The sequence below is a fragment of the Zeus faber genome, assembly GCF_960531495.2.
Source record: "Zeus faber genome assembly, chromosome: 5".
NCBI lineage: Eukaryota > Metazoa > Chordata > Actinopteri > Zeiformes > Zeidae > Zeus > Zeus faber.
This window is the reverse complement of record NC_137192.1, coordinates 4,072,936-4,091,632: the sequence shown is the minus strand read 5'-3', so window position 1 is coordinate 4,091,632 and position 18,697 is coordinate 4,072,936. Positions and strand designations below refer to the sequence as shown.

The window sequence follows — 18,697 nt, the reverse complement described above, 5'->3', positions numbered from 1 at the left end:
AGTGAAGAAGAAACTTGGGAAGTGATCGGACCAAGATGCCGGCGCGTGCACAACGTGAGGCTTAGTGTCTCTCCAGATTCTGCAAATTAGCGGGCTTACACCTACTAGTTTTAAGTTTGTTCAGTCGGAACAGCTTTGCAAAACTATCGTACACCTGTCAAGAACTTCTGGACATTGGATTACTCATCTTAAATAATTTTGTCAGCGATCTCCGGCTCTACACTGTGATCATCAGAACACCGGAGGCCACCAACCCGGCTCTGCCGGACGGAAGAGGTCACAGGCGGCGTCGAGAGCATAAACAAAGGCAAGGAAAGAGAGGAGGGCTAAGCTAAGGCTAACTCTACCAAGCATTTTCCTCGCCAATGTACGATCTCTGATGAACAAAATGGATGAACTGCTTCTGCGAATCACCACTCACAAAATAATTATGGATTGCAGCGTCATGATTTTCACAGAAACGTGGCCTAACAGCGCCGTCCCCGATAGTGCTATCGAGCTTCCGGGGCGCTACACTGCAGGGCGGACAGAACAGCTGTTAACTCAGGTTAGACCAGAGGAGGGGGACTGTGCATTTACTAACAAAGCTTGATGCACGGACAATGGCATCATCGAGAGTCACTGCTCTGCTAACCTTAAATATCTCATGGTTAAGTGTAGACCTCTCAATTTGCTTAGAGAGCATACACCTGTTGTCATGACCGCAGTATTACATCCCCCCAGATGCTATGCTAAGTTTGCAATGAAAGAACTGCATGCTGCCATTAGCAAACAACAGACTACACGCCCAGAGGTAGCCTATATTGTTGCAGGTGATTTCAACCACTCCAACCTGAAGACTATACTCCCCAAATCCCACCCAAAATGTCTCCTGCCCCACTGGAGGGGACAAGACCGTAGACCATGTTTACACAATAATGGCTGGAGCTTACAAAGCCAGTCTCCTCCCCCACCTGGGACAGTCTGACCACCTGTCACTGTTCCTACTCCCCAAATACACACCACTCATCCAACATGTGAAACCCTCAGTCAGGTTAGATGCTAAACTGCATTTTGTTGTCTCAGTATTTGTACTTTGTGAAATAACAATATAGTTGAATCTAATCTAATCAAATCTAAAAATCTGGAAGTACAAACAGCATTTAATGCTAAAGACGCCTCAATATATTTTATTGAGGCGTCAATAAAATAGTATTAATTACTAGTGAAAATGACGGGTGACATTCTTGCCTTATTACAAATGTATATCTGTAACTGTAACTGGTACTCTTTTGACTTCAACTCTTTTGAACTGTTTTTCCTGTGTATAACTTTTATTTTGAAATGCTAAATAAATTAATGTATTATTTTTGTTGTAAATTTTAGAATTATTATTATTGAATTAAATATTATGAATATTTGAGGTAACTATATTTCATCATAAGGGTTACCCCCTTCCAGATACGACAAAATGTTTTTTTTCTTGGTTGCATTGACTCTATCTGAACTATTTTCCACTTTCTTGTGGTAAAACATAAAAAAATATATTTTCATTTAGTCTATATTTAAAACACTCCAATTCCACCCCCCTCAGTTTAACCAGCACGATTAAGATACACAGCCCATTATCTATATCAGAGTTTTTACAGATACTTTACATATATGGAAGGTACTGTATTTGTACCTTGTACGACGCGCGCACGCACGCACGCACGCACGCACGCACGCACGCACGCACGCACGCACGCACGCACGCACGCACGCACGCACGCACACACACACACACACACACTTCTCACCGAGGACGTTGACAAAGGCGTTGGCTAACAGGTAGCCGTGCTGGTTGGAGGCGTTGCACTGGTAGACGGTGCTGCTTCCTATCTGCACCGAGCGGAAGATGAGAGTGTCCTCCAGCACCTGGCGGCTGGGGTTGGGAAGAGAGGCTGGGGTGAAGAGCGGGACGGACGGGTTGGGAACAATGAGAGGGAGAGTAGGTGAGTAGGTGAGGAGGTTAGAAATTCATAAACCATGGAGGTAACCAGTAATTTGTAACAATTAATCAAACTCCATCTTACCCTCGATTGGCTCTCCGTTGACCAGCCATTGGATGTGAGGCTTGGGGTTGCCATTGGCTCGACACACCAGGCGCCCGTTCTCGTCGGGCGCTAGCACCAGATTGGATGGCTTATCCAGCCAGTAGGGGGCAGCTTGGGAGTGGGAAGAAACAGAGTAAGTGATGTTTAGGGCTGGGAATTGAAGATCAAAACTTTTATCAGAAATAGCTGTTGAAGGGTATAATTGAGCAACCTGTACCAATGTTTTTACATTGGTACAGGTTGCTCAGTTATACAATGTACAATGTAAAAGTATCGACATTGGCAGCGCTTGAGAACCTTCACTCGCATGCCTTCGTGATGTTCCACATTAGCAGAGTCCCCTTAGTCCAAAAATCTAAAAGTATGCAAACAGTTTTTGAACAGCGTCAAGTGCAACATTAGAACTTACAGTATACTTATCAAAAGTCTCAAATACTTTGAGAGAAACAGGAGGTGGTCAGTCCAAAACCTTCGTAAAAAGGTAAATTGGTGTTAAGATCATCGAAGAGGCTGTGGAGGAGTTTTCACTTGATGCTGGGGTTCCTGGAACCCCTCTGAAATTTGCATCTTAAAATATGAGAGTATCACAAGGGAACGAACGCGTGTTTACAGTATAGGGTGCATCCCTGGCCGTTGTGTTACCAATGCTGACCTTATGACTCCCATAGAGTGTCATCCTACACCTCTAGACTGTTGGCGTACCATTTCAGTGCTTTTACATTGATTATACCCTCTAATTCAGGCACTGACTTTTTGGCCACTATGGAAGTCTGTTGCTCTCCCAAAAGCGTTCAGACCTCTTTCATAGCCAACAGACATTGCTAACACGGAAACTTGGTTACTTCAAAGGTGAAGTACTTCCTCATCAACCCTCTGCATGAACGCAGTGGACGCAAACTGAGACATGCGTGCATCTTGCCCTCTCACCTTTGACCTGCACATAGATGGAATGGCGTATGCTGCCTAGATGGTTATTGGCCATGCACACATATTCCCCCACGTCCTCCTCAGACACGCTGGCGATGCGAAGGGTCTTGTTGTAGTTTTCAAACTTGACCTTCTGTCCCGGCAGGTCACCCCCTTTCTTAAACCACTTAATGCTCGGTGTTGGACTGCAGGAGGAGGAAAGAGAGGAAAGCGAGACATTGGCAACAGTAGGTTGCCAGTTGGAAATGGCCCATCTTCTTGTTTCTAGTCCTTACGTGAACACGGTTGTAGTCAAAAGAGCTAATTTGCGGAAAAGTGAAAAAGACTGTTTGCAACCATTTTTTTGAACCTATAAACACTGAACATATTAACACATAACACCACCATATAAACACCCATTTGACCCATTGGACTGCATTTAAGCACATTGAGAATCTGCAACAGTGGTAAGTTTTCAACAGTGAAGCGTTCAGTGTGGTTGTGCTATGAACAGTTATAAATGATGGGAACCAACATTTTAATAAAGGCTTTGGTTCAAAAATGCAGAGCCTACCCTTTATGTCACAAAGGAAATATCTTAGCCATTGTATGGGAAGCAATGTGATGCAGGCTGCGTTGTCAGAAGACAGAACGTTTGAATGTTTAGTTTCAAGATTCAAGATTCAAGAGGTCTATTTGTCACATATAGACATTTCACTGCATATATATCGTTTGTAAGACTGCCTGTGTTTACTCACAGTCCGGCAGCGATGCACTCCAGCAAGAGTAGCTCCCCTCTCAGAACCATCTTGGAGCTCTCAGTTCCTGATGGAGACAGGAAGGTGGGTGTGGACGTCGTCACTTTACGACCTGGAGAGGGAGGAGGAGGAAGGCTGTTAGTGTACACACACACACACAAACTGAGGTATTACTCACCTGTTATGAAGAGGACAGCATCCGTTCTGTAAGAATCACAGCACCACATCTAATACCATTATTTTCAAGGTTTCCATGTCACACACACATCTACTGCCAAGCAGGCGGAAGCTCCACTGGAGGCCTTGATCTGTCTTTTCAGACTGAGGCCAAAGCATTAAAGCACTAATCTTCTTTTTGTTGCCCCTGGTTACACTGGGGAGAAGACATTAGCAGACGAATACACAATGGCAGCATTGATCTTGTTTTAAGCTCACCAAGGCAAACAAATTGTGATGAAAGTAGCAGAGATTACAGCTAAACCACTTTCTCAAAACTGGCAATCCCATTCTTTTTAACTTTCCTTCCTCTCTTGTAATGGAATTGGGGTTCAAATCAAACTTTATTTAAGGTCATGCTGCTAGTACATGTAGTGATCTCCAGCACTGCGTACAAATTTCCTGTAGGGCCTTTGGAGAAGGCATTCGGCTGTTTATGGCATCCTAAATGGTTCCCCCTGCCAGCGCTTGGACTATTTTCAGAAATCTTCTTAGGGCTTTTGGAGCGGGATTTAAAGCAGTTAAGGGCTTTTATAATCCAACACATAAAACAACAACCGGGGAGGGGAGATCTATAAATAAACCCACAGTTAATGCTTCACCCCGCGGGATGTTGGCCACTGCGATTACTAGAAAAGAGAAATTAGTTAGCAGGGTTATTGTTGTTTCAATTTCCAGGAACTTAATATAAAACATAAACTGCCTGCAAATACAGAGAATCTGACTGTACAATAATGCTGGGATCTGTGAAAACAACTGTTATGAATTGAGGTGTTTTAGCTCTTCTCACTTCATTTTGAATTAAAATGCTAAATCATGCAGTTTTTTTCAAATTCTCTCTTTGCGCAACTTCACTTGTAGGGCTCTAATAGCTCTAGTCAGAATTCCAACATGAAGGCTAAGGATTTGATGACACCAAAATTAGATGAAGCCAGCTGGCCAACCCAGAAGACCGACTATTTCTCCTAGTTTATTAAAGAGTTAACAGTCATTCTGAATTGCCCTGATGCATTTTCTATTAATACAATGTGGCTTGTTCTTATCTGGATTAAATCCATTTACTAACAGTCTGTACAAAAAAAACAAAAAACAGATTTATAGGCACATTTACCCATCTGCGTTTTTTTGTTTTTGGGTTGATTTAATTTCATAATTTCCAAACATTGAGAAACCAAGCAATTTCAATTTGTGAGAGAGTTAAGAAACATTGAGAACAAATTTAGATTCATGGATTAGGTGCATGGCCAGACCCCAGGGTCGCGCAAACCCACAGGCTAGTGAGCCACTGCTTGATGTTAAGGGTGGCGGATTAAATTAGCGTGAACTTTCCTTTGTGATGCAGATCCGTACAGGATTAAAGCATCTGTTAGTAACTCCAGTGGCTGAGGAAACAGACAGGAGTCGGCAAGGAGAGGCTATTGTTAGTGATGTCCAGAGAGAGAGAGAGAGAGGGAGAGAGAGGGAAGGAGCACCAGAGGAGGGGTCTCTTAGATTAGTCGCGACAAGTGCCAAAGAACATATGCACGCAATTGACAACGCAGGCAACCACGGCTGGTTGGCGAGCTCCCTGGGAACCAGTGGGCATGGTAACACGCAACCAATGCCTTCTGGCAGCGCTTCCCCTGCGGGATGCAGTGCTGTCTCATGGGTGGGGGGCGCAGCCAGACGGCCCCCTTTTTCCCTCCTTGAGAGAGGTGGCTCTTATGTGTTTTCGGTGATGGCAGAGAATAGGTATAGACTTTCTCTTTGAATACAATAGAATAGAATCAGATCAAATAGAGGAAAGGAGCGTATGCTTGTGTGTGTGTGTGTGTGTGTGTGTGTGTGTGTGTGTGTGTGTGTGTGTGTGTGTGTGTGTGTGTGTGTGTGTGTGTGTGTGTGTGTGTGCGCGCGTGTGTGTGCGCGTGTGTGTGAGTTTGCATGAGCGCACAAGCCCAGCGAGTCACACGTCGGCCCCCTTACTTCACGCGTAAGAACCGATTTACATACATACGCATATAACTATTGGTAATCATACCGTGAAGACAGATTGAATATTCATGCATTTTAGTTCCCTGGGATCTACCACCTCTCTGCTGGAGTTTCTCTATGGGAACAGACCCAGCTTTTTCTTGGTGTGCCCCCCCCTAGAGAAATACAAATCCCATGAGGCATTTGGTTCTATAGTCCCCTCAGACCAAAGCATATGCTGTCACTTCACAAATCTGCCCCCCCTCCAGCTATGGCCTGTTCAAATAGCTAGAGTCAAGGGGGTTGACCTGATGAATGAGCAATTTAATTGTTAAAGCCCAATATACTATAAGAAATTGTGTGTGTGTGTGTGTATGTGTGTACTTGTGTGTGTACCATTTGACAATGACTTAGAGGTAAAATGTCACATCTGAACACTGTTGAAAGGAAATGTTAACATTCAATATATGCAGATGAGTTTCCCTTTTCATGAACGTTTGCATGTTCTGGAGGCCAACCCGGCGTGGATCATATTGTGAGAGTGCTGTCACATACGAGGACATGCACGTCACATTTACACCTCCTTAACTCTTGCCTTTGATGTCTGACGTCACTTTCTCTTACTCTTCTGGGATGTGTCCCGATTCCCGACAGATATCGACAGTAAAAATGTCCCAGTTTTCAACATTCACTACCAAATTGTCCCGGTTTTCAGCACAATTTAAATAATAATAATAATAATATTATACTCGTTTTCAGCACTTACATATGTTATATCCTCTATAGAGGCAAGCAGAAAAGAGTGTGCACGAAGTTCCCACTGGAGAAGTGGGCAGCATCATCAACACACCCACTCGCTCGCGATTGCTTGTTTGTGTTCAATTGTGTGCTTTCAGGGGTGTGTGTGTGTGTGCGTGTGCGTGTGTTTGTGTGTATATGTATATTAATTCCTAAATTGCTTCGCTCACCTTTGGCTCCAATCTGTACCTGCTTTGAAATTACAAAACAGCACTCCAGGGCAATCATGACATACGGGGGGAGGTTTTTCTACACACAGACAACAGACGAAGGTTACAGTTATGTCTCTTTTACTTTTCTAAAGTTAAGAGCACAGCTAAAGGGTAAAAATGTATTAATACACTAATGCATGACTCTCCTGCGCATTTTGCAGATCGGTTGTGCGATATTTGTTGCGGCATATTAGCAAGCTAGCCTTGTTAGCATTAATAACAGCAGGTTGCACGGGAAGGTGGCGCCGTCCGGACAGGAAGTGACTCACCACCGTAGGGGTCAGTGGAGTTGTAAGACGAAGTGTCGTGAAACGGCTCCGCTGTTAACAGGCGGTCAATAAAGTCAGCAATCCAGAAACATGTCAAATCATTTCAACACTACAGGAAACTTCTGCTGTTCTTTGGATCTTAATTGCGTCTGTTACATAATGGCCAAAAAATTTATTTGTCATGTCATCACCCAACCTCTAGATGGCAACAAATCATATTTCATTATTTCATCCAATCAGAGTCAGACTGGTAGACAATGTCTGCAAAGCACAGATAATACGATTCTACAAGGACTGCTTCTTCCGCGTCGTTTTGCATGTGACAAGTGTACATTTGATAGTAATTCAGTCTGTTTAGTATTTTCCAGACGTTTGTGACCTATTTAAGGCTGTTTAAAGGACACATACTCCAATGTATACTCGTAAAAATCTGCATATTGTTTTTCGCTGGTGTAAGAGCGTGATGGTGAAGGAGCATCGGCGTGTCTACTCACTGGTTTGGACTTTGAGCGTGAAGGGGTTCTTCTGCTGGATGGTGTGCGTGAAGGGGAAGCGCGCGTTGCAGCTGTAGTCCGTGTGGGCGTCCGCTGCCAGCACGTTGGAGAAATACAGGTCTCCGTTTAGCCCCATGGACACACGCTTATCCTGGGGGATAGGTGTCATGGCTGGAAGGGGAGATGGATTGAATACAGAACATAGGTAGATAACATTGATAATTAAATAGTTAAGCATAGTCAAACGGAGAGATCATTTCAGATCCAGTTCTTCTAAGACAGCATAATACAATCACTGTGTGTCACAATGTACCAATTTGTTTATTATCTTGCCTGATGCCCCCTCGCTAAACTCTGCCGAATGACCCCATGGGTTTTCATATTTATGCCAGTGCCACATCTGAAATAGTGCTGGGCTATGGTAGGCTCTCAGTTAACCATCCCAATGTGTCATCCTGCGTAAAGACTGTGTCAGTCGCTACAGGCTAATGTTAACTCAAATCACACCCACATAGCTGGACCGACGCATAATCGCACGCTGTGTAACAGCGGCGACTGAAACTAGCCGTATGGTTGTCAGACTGAATGATGCCCAAGGACCAATCAGCAGTCATGCCGGCGGTCCTACTCACGAACTGGCGTCAGTACGTGAGTAGGAGTAGATGTGGCCACTCATATGGAATACATGCTTGTGAAAAGTTCACATCAGGGTGCAAGTTGGGTTGTATACCGATCGAGATATATATATATATATATATCTTCAGAACATCAGGGTGCAAGTTGGGTTGTATACCGATCGAGATATATATATACATATATATATATTCAGACTGTAGTTTCATTCAGGGAGACGTTCTTTTTAAGACAGATTGGTTTTACGTATCACACACACGCACGCACGCACGCACGCACGCACGCACGCACGCGCACGCACACACACACACACACACACACACACACACACACACACACACACACTCTCTTTCACCACTGCCCAGGACAGACATTGTTCTCAAATAATGTTCCCGGTTGACTATTCATGCCCATGAACATTCAGCGAAAGGGATCATTCACTCATTCACTCCCAATCAGTCTCTCACCACCTCACCACACCATGCGCAGAGTGACCCTGCAATGCAATAGTTTATATATATATATATATATATATATATATATATATATATATATATATATATATATATATACATATACACACACACACACACACACACACACACACACACACACACACACACACACACACACACACACACACACACACACACACACAGAGCGCTCACCGCTGTTCATCCAGAAGGTGTAGGGGGGTGGGAGGCCTGGGGGAGGATTGCAGGGCAGCACCAGCGGAGAGCCTTCGCTGACCACCACCGGCTCCAGAACCTCCTTGGGCCACAGGGGGGCCTCTGTAGAAAAGGTGCAGCAGGGCGGTTTGGACAGCAAAAGGAAGAGAAGATTGCGGAACAGGTGTTAGCAATAGTGTGTGTGTGTGTGTGCGCGAGTGTGTATGTGTGTAAAACTCCTTACTGGACACCCGCAGCAAGATCTTGTTGGACAGGGCCATTCCGTAGTCATTGTTACTGAAGCATTGGTACTCCCCCTCATAGTCCTCGGGCCGCCCCCCACTGCGGAAACTGATCTCCAGCGTCCCTGAGCGCTTGCGCATTGTGACCCTGGGGTCTTTCCCGATGTTGAGGAACTTCCCATTCCTTCGCCATGAGAACCTGATAAGGAGGAGAAAGCGAAGACTGGAAGACGCCAAACATTGCAGGGACGAGAAATTTATAACAGTGGTTGACTTTTCCCAACCACAGCGAAGTGCCTGGCTGCTGTATTGTCCTTTTCTCTCAATTCTATCAGAGAGCTTGTGGGTTCTTTATTACATTTTGATATGAAAGTCTTTTGAGTGCAGATTGTTGTTGCCATCCCCGTCATCAAACGGAAGCCGTCCAGAAAGAGTATCACTTCACAAGCCAATGCTCACTTGGATTTCAACAGGATATGATAATAGAGAACAAGTTAGTGTAATGTGAAATTAAGCATAAGTGATTGCTCTATTTCGAGTGAGGTGAAGAGGTGAGAAAAAATGTTGATGTCATGTGTAACTGTCAGACTAGAGCGAGGGAGTTCAGCCCTTTTCCTCCTGCTTATTGGTGGTAAGCAGCTAGCAGGATGTAGAACAAAGGACCACTATTGCATTGCAGGGTCACTCTGCGCATGGTGTGGTGAGGCGGTGAGAGACTGATTGGGAGTGAATGAGTGAACGATCCCTTTCGCTGAATGTTCATGGGCATGAATAGTCAACCAGGAACATTATTCGAGAACAATGTCTGTCCTGGGAAGTGGTGAAAGAGAGTGTGTGTGTGTGTGTGTGAGTGTGTGTGTGTGTGTGTGTGTGTGTGTGTGTGTGTGATACGTAAAACCAATCTGTCTTAAAAAGAACAACGTCTCCCTGGATGAAACTACAGTCTGAATCCGGACCCTGAATGATGTAACCACAAGGGACTCCGCGGTGGAAACCTATTATAGCGATCACGTCTGTGTGGGTCAAATTGATCACTATAAGCGGATGATTATTAGAACCAAATTTATTTTATTTATCTTTATTTCTCATGCAGGTTCCCTTTTAATGGTACCAATGGCTCTGCGGAGCCTGACATGGGACACACAGGGCGTTTTTGTTTTGTTCAGTTAGAAAATTGAGAAAAATAACCAACTACTTTAATCTGTTTTGTTGTTTTTGAGTAAGGGGAAACGGGGACACACAGCAGAGGGGAGATTGCTCGCTCTCCATTACGCATTTACTGTATGCCACTGCTCTAGACTTGCCTGTTTTACCAATTATCAGTCTTAAATAAATATTACACCTAAAATAATTGTCGGACAGGATTTAAAGTGAAATTGTAAAATTGTAATGCTTAATGAAATTAATTGGGGGGGTGCTGTGCCGGTGCTATGCAAAATCCCGATGGGGCTATAGCAGCGGCAAGCCCTGGAGTAGCGCCCCGCCTGCAGAGGGGTTACGTCCAGGCAAAGTTTCATTGGAGTCAAGAAAAAATAACCGTAGTTTGTCATGGATGAAAATACCCAAAATGAACACTGTAAGCAGACTACTTGATTACTACTGTATAAGCAAATTAATTAAATAGCATCTGTGTAGGAATGATTCCTACACAGATTCCTATGGCTTTTTGATCCATATAAGCGGATGACTATTGTAACGTGATTGTAAACATTACATTTCTCATATTCATGCCTGGAGGAATCTTGTAATATGACTTCAGTAACCCCTAAAGTGGCCCACACCATCATGCTGAGTATTGTGCTCCACGTTGGACCCAGGAAAGCTGGAGCAGCTCCAGCGGAGCAGCGCGGAGATCTGAGTTGCAGATCTACAGTGTTTTTAATGTAGATTTATTCATTTTACTCCATTTCCTAGTTGAATGAAACAAAAAAGGCCCTGTGTGTAACCGTGCGTAATGGGGACACGTTCACAGTCCCTGTCTTACTGCCTTACTTATCAATAGATTTTTTTTGTCATTTGAATGAGAACATTCAAACTATGTCTATATACTTCTGATATTTCATCTACATGTTACACTGTATTTGCTCAACATTCATGTCTTGGCATGGGTTTTCGGGGGAAGGGAGAAGAGCCCGGGGGGGTTATTTATGTCAAGTGTGCAATTGGGAGCTTGTGACTTCCAGGTGTCGTAAGCGTCTAGCGCTCGAGCGAGATGTGCTGTGTGAGACAGACAGTGAGGTGCGAGCGAGGGAGAGAGAGAGAGAGAGAGAGAGAGAGAGAGAGAGATCGAAAGCAAAAATGTGAGAAAGGTACGTGTGGCAGAAAGGGAAGAGTGAGAGAGCGATAGTGGAAATTGTGTGTGTGTGGGTGTGTGTTTGACAGTGTGTGGGGACTTTTCAAGGGCAGAGGGGTACAGACAGCATCATTTGTGCAAGCGTGTGTGTGTGTGTGTGCGTGTGTGTGTGTGTGTGTGTGTGTGTGTGTGTGTGTGGTATGTGCATGGATGTGTATTGTTTGGGGGGGAGGGGTGCACAGCTGATTTGGACAGCTTGGTTCCCCTCCATTTTTCCGCTGCCACTAATGACTGTCAGCCCCGCTAAGCATCAACCCCCATACACCGCCATAGAGCGAGTGAAGGGGACGGGGACTGATGGGATGGACAGGAATGCATGGAGTGGGTGGGTGGGGGCAATGTGAGGACAAAGGGGCAGAGACAAATATGGGAGATGAGAGGAAAAAGAGAGAAATAGAGCAACACTCAGTGTGTTTACATGCACTAAACATACAGATTAAGCTCAATATTCAGGTAAGGTTAATAACAACAATGCGGCAAAAACGCTGGGTATTGTGGCGCATGCGTGTGAGTGAGTGGTTCTGTCAATGTACGATGAGCTAGGAAAGTGGGCATACAATCCAGTGCACCACATTAGTGCTTAGTATGTCCAAAACCATGCAAAGCTCAAAGCACCAGGAGGACGTACCATATACAGTGACATATACCATCTACGGTGATATATCAAAGTATGCAAACACTGCTGTACCCTAACCCTCAACGTGCTGAAAGCATAAGTCTGAGTCCTAAAAGCCTTCCCTCTTTTTACCCACGCCATTTTCTAGGGTTGGAAATCGGAATCAGGAAATGGATGAACTGTCCTGTCCACTGCACAAAAAGGGAACTTCAGAATGTAGCACATGCAAGGTAAGAGACAGATTGAGGACGGACGGTTTCTGGGAAAAGAGGTTGTTGGATTTGTTGTTTTGGTTTTCACGCTGACTCATTCCCTCACTGAGCGAACGGTATCGATTTTACAATGTGGAGAGCAAGGAGCGCTGAACAAGTGAAGAGAGATAGAGAGAGAGGGAGATGTAAAGATAGAGGAGGAGAGAGAGAGAGAGAGAGAGAGAGAGAGAGAGAGTTTTTTTTTTTACTTTTAAGGTTCCTTTATTTTCAGTAAGTCATGTCACAGAAACTTGATTACGACAGAACCAAAAACAACAGAATTAAGAGACAAACCACAGGAAAATCACAGGTCAGTAAGAGCATAGACATTTCTCTTCAGAGATAACTAGGTACGCAAGGAGCTGTTGAGAGAGAGAGAGAGAGAGAGAGAGAGAGAGAGAGAGGATGCGGGGTGTCTAGAGAAATGTCAGGCAAAGGACGACTTGACCAATGAGAGGTGGGAGGGTTTAACAAGACGTGTGTGTGTGTGTGTGTGTGTCTATTTTGGTGTGTTTTCACATTTCTTTTGTGTTTGGATCCGTTTCAACCTTTCTTTGTGTCAGTTTGTGTGTGTGTGTGTCTGTGTGTGTGTGTGTGTGTGTGTGTGTGTGTGTGCGCGTGCATGACATATCACTCACGTTGGCAGCGGGTTGCCCTTGGCCTCACACTCGATGATGATGTTATCTCTGGGGTCCACAATGTAGTCCTTCAGTGACTGCTTGACTATGGTGGGGGGCTGCTTGACTGTGGTGGGCGGAAAAAGCCAAGGAGACAATAGGGGCGCACAGTCAAGACAGAAATAATAATACAACAACAACAACAACAACAACAACAACAACAACAACAACAAAAAGACAATCGATAATTCTGTTTAGCGTAGGTTTAGGTCTGCATGCAAATGCCTGGCCCTTTTTTTTGTTTTTTTATTGGTTCAGTCCACTATGGATATGTAATTGGCCACTTAAGTCCCACAAACCCCCACCTCCCCAATGGCATCACCATTAACACACACAGACTGGCTGCCAGCCAGGCCAAGACATTTTTCAGCCCCTCTCTGTTGTTTCCGGACCACCTAGCACTGCAGGGCTGTCTCTGACCTTAGAGCAACTACACTGGATGCGTTCCCGAGTGAGTTCTGGCACTGAGCTGCGTGAATTAAGTAAATAACATAGTAATAGTTTATACCTATTTGTTCATTGTTATGCCCATATTATTGTATACATACTGTATTTAGTGATCCAGTGCACTATATCCATCTATACCATCTATATTATCCATCTAAATGTATCATTTATACCAGCAGCCATACTAGCCACTAAGCTGGGGGCTATGTGGCTAGTATCGCTTAACTTAACTTATCCTATGGATGAAATCTTTGAAGAACAATTTCTGAATATTCCTGTATCTTTTTTTTATATATTTGTCTATTTTTGTTTATCGTATTTTTCTGACTGTAATGCCTTTTTTCTTTTTCATGCTACTCGTCTGCTTATCATGCTTACACACCAAATCTTATCCCAACCAACCCCTTTTATGTTGAAAATGTACTTGGCCAAATCAACCGATTCTGTTTCTGAATGAATAAATGAATGACCGAATTCTGAGGTTGTGTAGCGAGATGGAGGGGGGAAAAAGAGCGCCTGAAAGAGTGCCCCGAGTGCGCGTTAGCCTACGGATCAACTTAACTCGAGCCCCCCGCACGACTGTACGTACGTATATCCTTGACGTTACCATGGCGTCAGTGCAAGTTCTACCAGTATGCTTAGGATGGTGAGGGCACTAGTGAAGAGAGAAATACTGTATATTCATATATAGGTCGCATAAGTTGTGCTTATGATGTCAAAAACACCATGTTTGGACTTTGTATTCACTGAGTATACACTCATTGGTTGTAATTAATATTTGATCAGTTTGCTTCATATGGCCTTTTTGCACTTTAATTTATGTATATATATATATATATATATATATATATATATATATATATATATTCTTGTGTGAAGTACTTACGGTCTTGCAGGATCTTTGCTGTTAATCCAGGGTGAGAGCCACACAAAGAGGAGGGGAGAGAGAGAGAGAGAGAGAAACAGAGAGAGAGAGAGAGGAGAGAGAGATGGAGAGCGAGAGACAGACAGACAGACAGAAAGAGAGACAGAGAGAGCGCGAGAGCGAGAGAGAGAGAGAGAGACAGAAAGAGAGAGAGATTGACAAACAGAGCTGAGGTGGTTAAACGGGTTAGAGGTGGGACAGCGTTAAAAAGATAGCTACTTATCAGTGAACTATATTAAGCATTGAAAAATGTAAATGAAGATGGTGGTGTCCATTGATTTAGCGGAGTGGATTAAGGTAGAAAAATACAGTGTCTGATGACTTACCTGTAAGGAGCCACCACCGTCAGGAGAAACCAAAGGAGAAAGAAAAAGTAAGGTTTAAGTAAATACTTTGCAGCTGAATCATATATTTTTGAATCTTATGAGTCTTATTATCATGGAATGTACAATGGAACTGTGCCTCCAACGTAAATGACCAGGGTTCCCTCTTGTTGTGATTTTTGTGATCAGGTAGAATGCCAAGCATGACGGTAATTGAAACAGAAAAATGTTGCCATAAACACACAAGACACACACACACACACACACACACACACACACACACACACACACACACACACACACACACACACACACACACACACACACACACACACAACTCAACTCAATCACTGTATTATACAAACATAGATATTACCTACACGATGATGTGTGTGTGCTTTCTCTATTTCATTTTATGGTGGCGCAGCCAAATTGATCTGCATTTGTTTTTCTTTCATTTCTCAAAGCAAACGTGAGCATCCATCTATTTAACTCCTTATGTGTGTACATGTGTGTATTTAACATGTGTGCGGGCGTGCGTGTGTCCTTCATGGAAGTGCAGAAAGCACTCGTCAATAAAGGTCACACAGGCACATTGGCGTGTAGCAGATAAGGTAACAAAAGGAAATTGATCCGAGGCGGGGGTTATGTTTGATTGACAGACTCACTGGATTGACTCGCCTTATGTGTTTTGGCTGCATCACACTGTTGTCAAGACATTGTGTGATAAATAAATTAAAGAGCGTTTGACACACAAATTTTGGCTTGATATCATGTTTTGCATTTAGACATATATACAGCAAATATACATACAGTATACATTTGTACATATATACCAGTTATATATACACACACACACATACAGTATATGTACATGTATATGTACACATATTAGCATATATATATACACACATATAAGTAAATAATATATATACATATATACAGTAAATATAAGGATATGTACGTATATACCGGCTATATAATTTATATATATATATATATATACACTTATATACATATATATTTATATGCAATGGACTATATACAGTGTACTGTATATATACATCTTCCCCATTGTAGCTGCCTGAGAATGCATCAAAATATCCGTCCATCTAGCCGTCGATAACGAGTGGCATACATTTTGGAAAGGTCACCAGGTTATAAAGGTAGTATACAAATGCTTTCTCCGTAAAGGGCCGTTTCTGGTGTTCCTGTGTTTGTGTGCGTATCTGCGTGTCTGCGTGTGTGTGTGTGTGTGTGTGTGTGTGTGTGCCTGTGTGTGAGATCAATAGAGCCTGGTGAGTCTAGGGTTGGAAGGTCGGGAGCTATAAAGACATAATTTGCATTTGCATTTTCATTGCGTCTGAGTGAAACATTCAGCACTATTCATCCTCTCTCTCAAAGGATGAGGATGAGCTGTGAAGGGGAAAGGCCACTTTGTGCTTCATCCCTTTTTTGCCATGCTGTGTTCAGTCATGCTGTGAAGTGTGAGCTGGCAATGAAACATTAAGAATTTACTACATATAGGGGGAATACAGGGTGATGTGTTTTTTTCTGTCATAATTAAATGTTAATGCAAACTTTTTTTGTACAACCACTACTTAGATATCAGGTTATGGTTAATGCTGAAGGTAAAGGCAGTTTTAACACAAATATAAACTGACATGTTAAGTTCACAGAGAAGGTCAAGTACTAGGCTACTACAAAATTCACAATACATTTTTGTGAAAATGTATGTAGACAGTGTTGTGGTGCTTAAAATCCAAGACTTTAATCATTCATTTCATTTCCATTCAATGTAAACTAGGTGTGTGCATGCAAATATGTGCATGGAAGTGTCCTTACTTGGTGCGCAAAAGATCTGGATACGCAAAGTCAGCACCGGATTCATTACGTGTGAGTATCGGCCACATTTGTTTTTAAACAGGTGCCTATGTTGATAAATCTGAACCATTCTAAATTGACAGACACCTGCGTGAAACCACTTATTATCATAAACCACACCCCTTTTTCTCCATACAAGGAACTTCCAGGTGAGCATCAGATGGTAAACAAAGGAGGATATATATCATTTGCACCGATTTCACTGCGCAAATGTTATATATATATATTTACTAATAAAAATATTTATAAATATATAGTATATATAAATACTAATAAAATAACAGGGCCCTATTGTTATTGCTGGGATTTTTTTTTTTTAATCTTCTCTGCGTTTTTCGGGCTAAAAGTATCTGGAACACGACAATCCCAGTACGCACAGACATGGTTGAGGTCTCGTTAGAACTGGGACATTTCTGATATCTTGTCATTTGAGTTTGATTTATATCGATGTACATTTGGAGTAGAAATTAGTGAAAAACTGTCGTAATTTTACTGGAAGTAGAAGAACGTTGACACGATTTGATTCGTTTCAGGAGAGGGCAGCTTTGTGACATCATCGCTTTGTGCTCATTCGCATTCCAAGGTGTTGCATTTGCATTGTCTGGAGTTACCCTTTCACAGGCAAAAAAACTGAGATTGTCTGTGTCAGATACGTTTACACCACCTTAAATAATCCATTTGTTTTAGACGACGGGCGGAGCCTGGGTAGAGCGTGCAGGAGGCAGGACGTGACGCAATGACACAATGACGCTGCAGAGTTTTATAGCACACCCAAGATGGCGGACGAGGCTACAGACTTAACAGTAGTTGGGCATTTTTTTGCGTTGATAAACAAGATAGTGTTAAAAAGTATGCAGCAGCTACGCTTGAGCATGCATGAAGATCCGCACAAAGGTAAACTGCCGTATGATAGAGACTTCAACACACGACACTCCCACTTGCTCGCTATGAATGATCCGGATAATTACCTGCTCTGTTCACAAAAACTGCTCAATCGGACACTGCGCAGACTTTGTACTTGGGTGCTGGCTGGTAAAAGTCCAGGTAATGTCCAGGTCAAATGATTCGGACATTTGCGTTCACACATACAGCCCCTCTGGCTAATGTCTGGATAATTTCAGGGTTGCAGTGCATGTGTGAAAGCAGCTTAACATGACTAAACTGGACCCCATGTATTACTTCCTGCAGCTATATTTATTATTATTATTATTATTATTATTATTATTATTATTATTATTATTATTATTATTTTAATTTCCATGTATATTTGTCACGGTACTGTCTGGGCCGAGTAACTTACGGTCTTGTGGTACCTCGATGGCTGCTGCTTGCTTCCTCAGCAGCAGCAGTAGTGACATCACAGCCAGGGCTGCATGGCTGCCCTGTGCCAACATTTCTCCCCTCCAAAGGGCTGGCCTAGCACCTCACCTCCCCTGCTGTTTTGATCAACCTCCTGACAGCCGTGCCCACAACCTGCAACGGAGGGAGGGAGAGCAACAGAGAGAGAGAGGACAAGAGAGAGAGAGAGAGAGAGAGAGAGAGAGAGAGAGAGAGAGAGAACATTTTGATGTGTGAAACTTCCTGTAGACCAAACATACTCTGATTGATTAAGCAAGGTTTGAATGTTTTAAAATACGGAACTGTAATGAGCAGAGCAAACAAAGAAGCTACATAAGATAGGGTGTCCAAAAATTGATGTACAAATGTCAAGAGGTTCAATAAACGCTTCTTCAAACCTAACTTTCTTTTTTTCCATTACATCCAGTCAATTTTCAATGTGTCGTGTGCACGTGAATGCCACATGCGAGCGTTTTGGCAGACGGCCGTACTCACCTTGCCATATGAGGCACGTGTGTATGTGAGTGGGTTGGCATGTCTGAGTGTATTCAGTACGCTGCAAATGGCAGCTTACTTTCACATCCCCGCTTGGGTCCCCTAGAGATGGCTAGTCAGGAATCAACAAGCCGCCCCCTCCTAAACTCCAAAATAAAATGGGAAAA

General features: G+C 43.2%; 1 protein-coding gene across 1 annotated transcript in view; it reads right to left on the bottom strand.

The window, feature by feature from the left end:
• nfasca (neurofascin homolog (chicken) a) overlaps positions 1-18,091 on the bottom strand; it is a gene marked incomplete at its 5' end in the record, with an annotated part of 54,281 nt that extends 36,190 nt beyond the window's left edge. Inside the window, 10 exons of the mRNA XM_080000248.1 lie at positions 1,779-1,922; positions 2,055-2,186; positions 3,003-3,187; positions 3,740-3,851; positions 7,185-7,235; positions 7,679-7,849; positions 8,980-9,102; positions 9,224-9,420; positions 13,080-13,185; positions 17,998-18,091. Coding sequence (XP_079856374.1) covers positions 1,779-1,922; positions 2,055-2,186; positions 3,003-3,187; positions 3,740-3,851; positions 7,185-7,235; positions 7,679-7,849; positions 8,980-9,102; positions 9,224-9,420; positions 13,080-13,185; positions 17,998-18,091 — 1,315 coding nt within the window. The remainder of the gene's footprint in view (positions 1-1,778; positions 1,923-2,054; positions 2,187-3,002; positions 3,188-3,739; positions 3,852-7,184; positions 7,236-7,678; positions 7,850-8,979; positions 9,103-9,223; positions 9,421-13,079; positions 13,186-17,997) is intronic.
• Between the last annotated feature and the right edge of the window lie 606 nt (positions 18,092-18,697).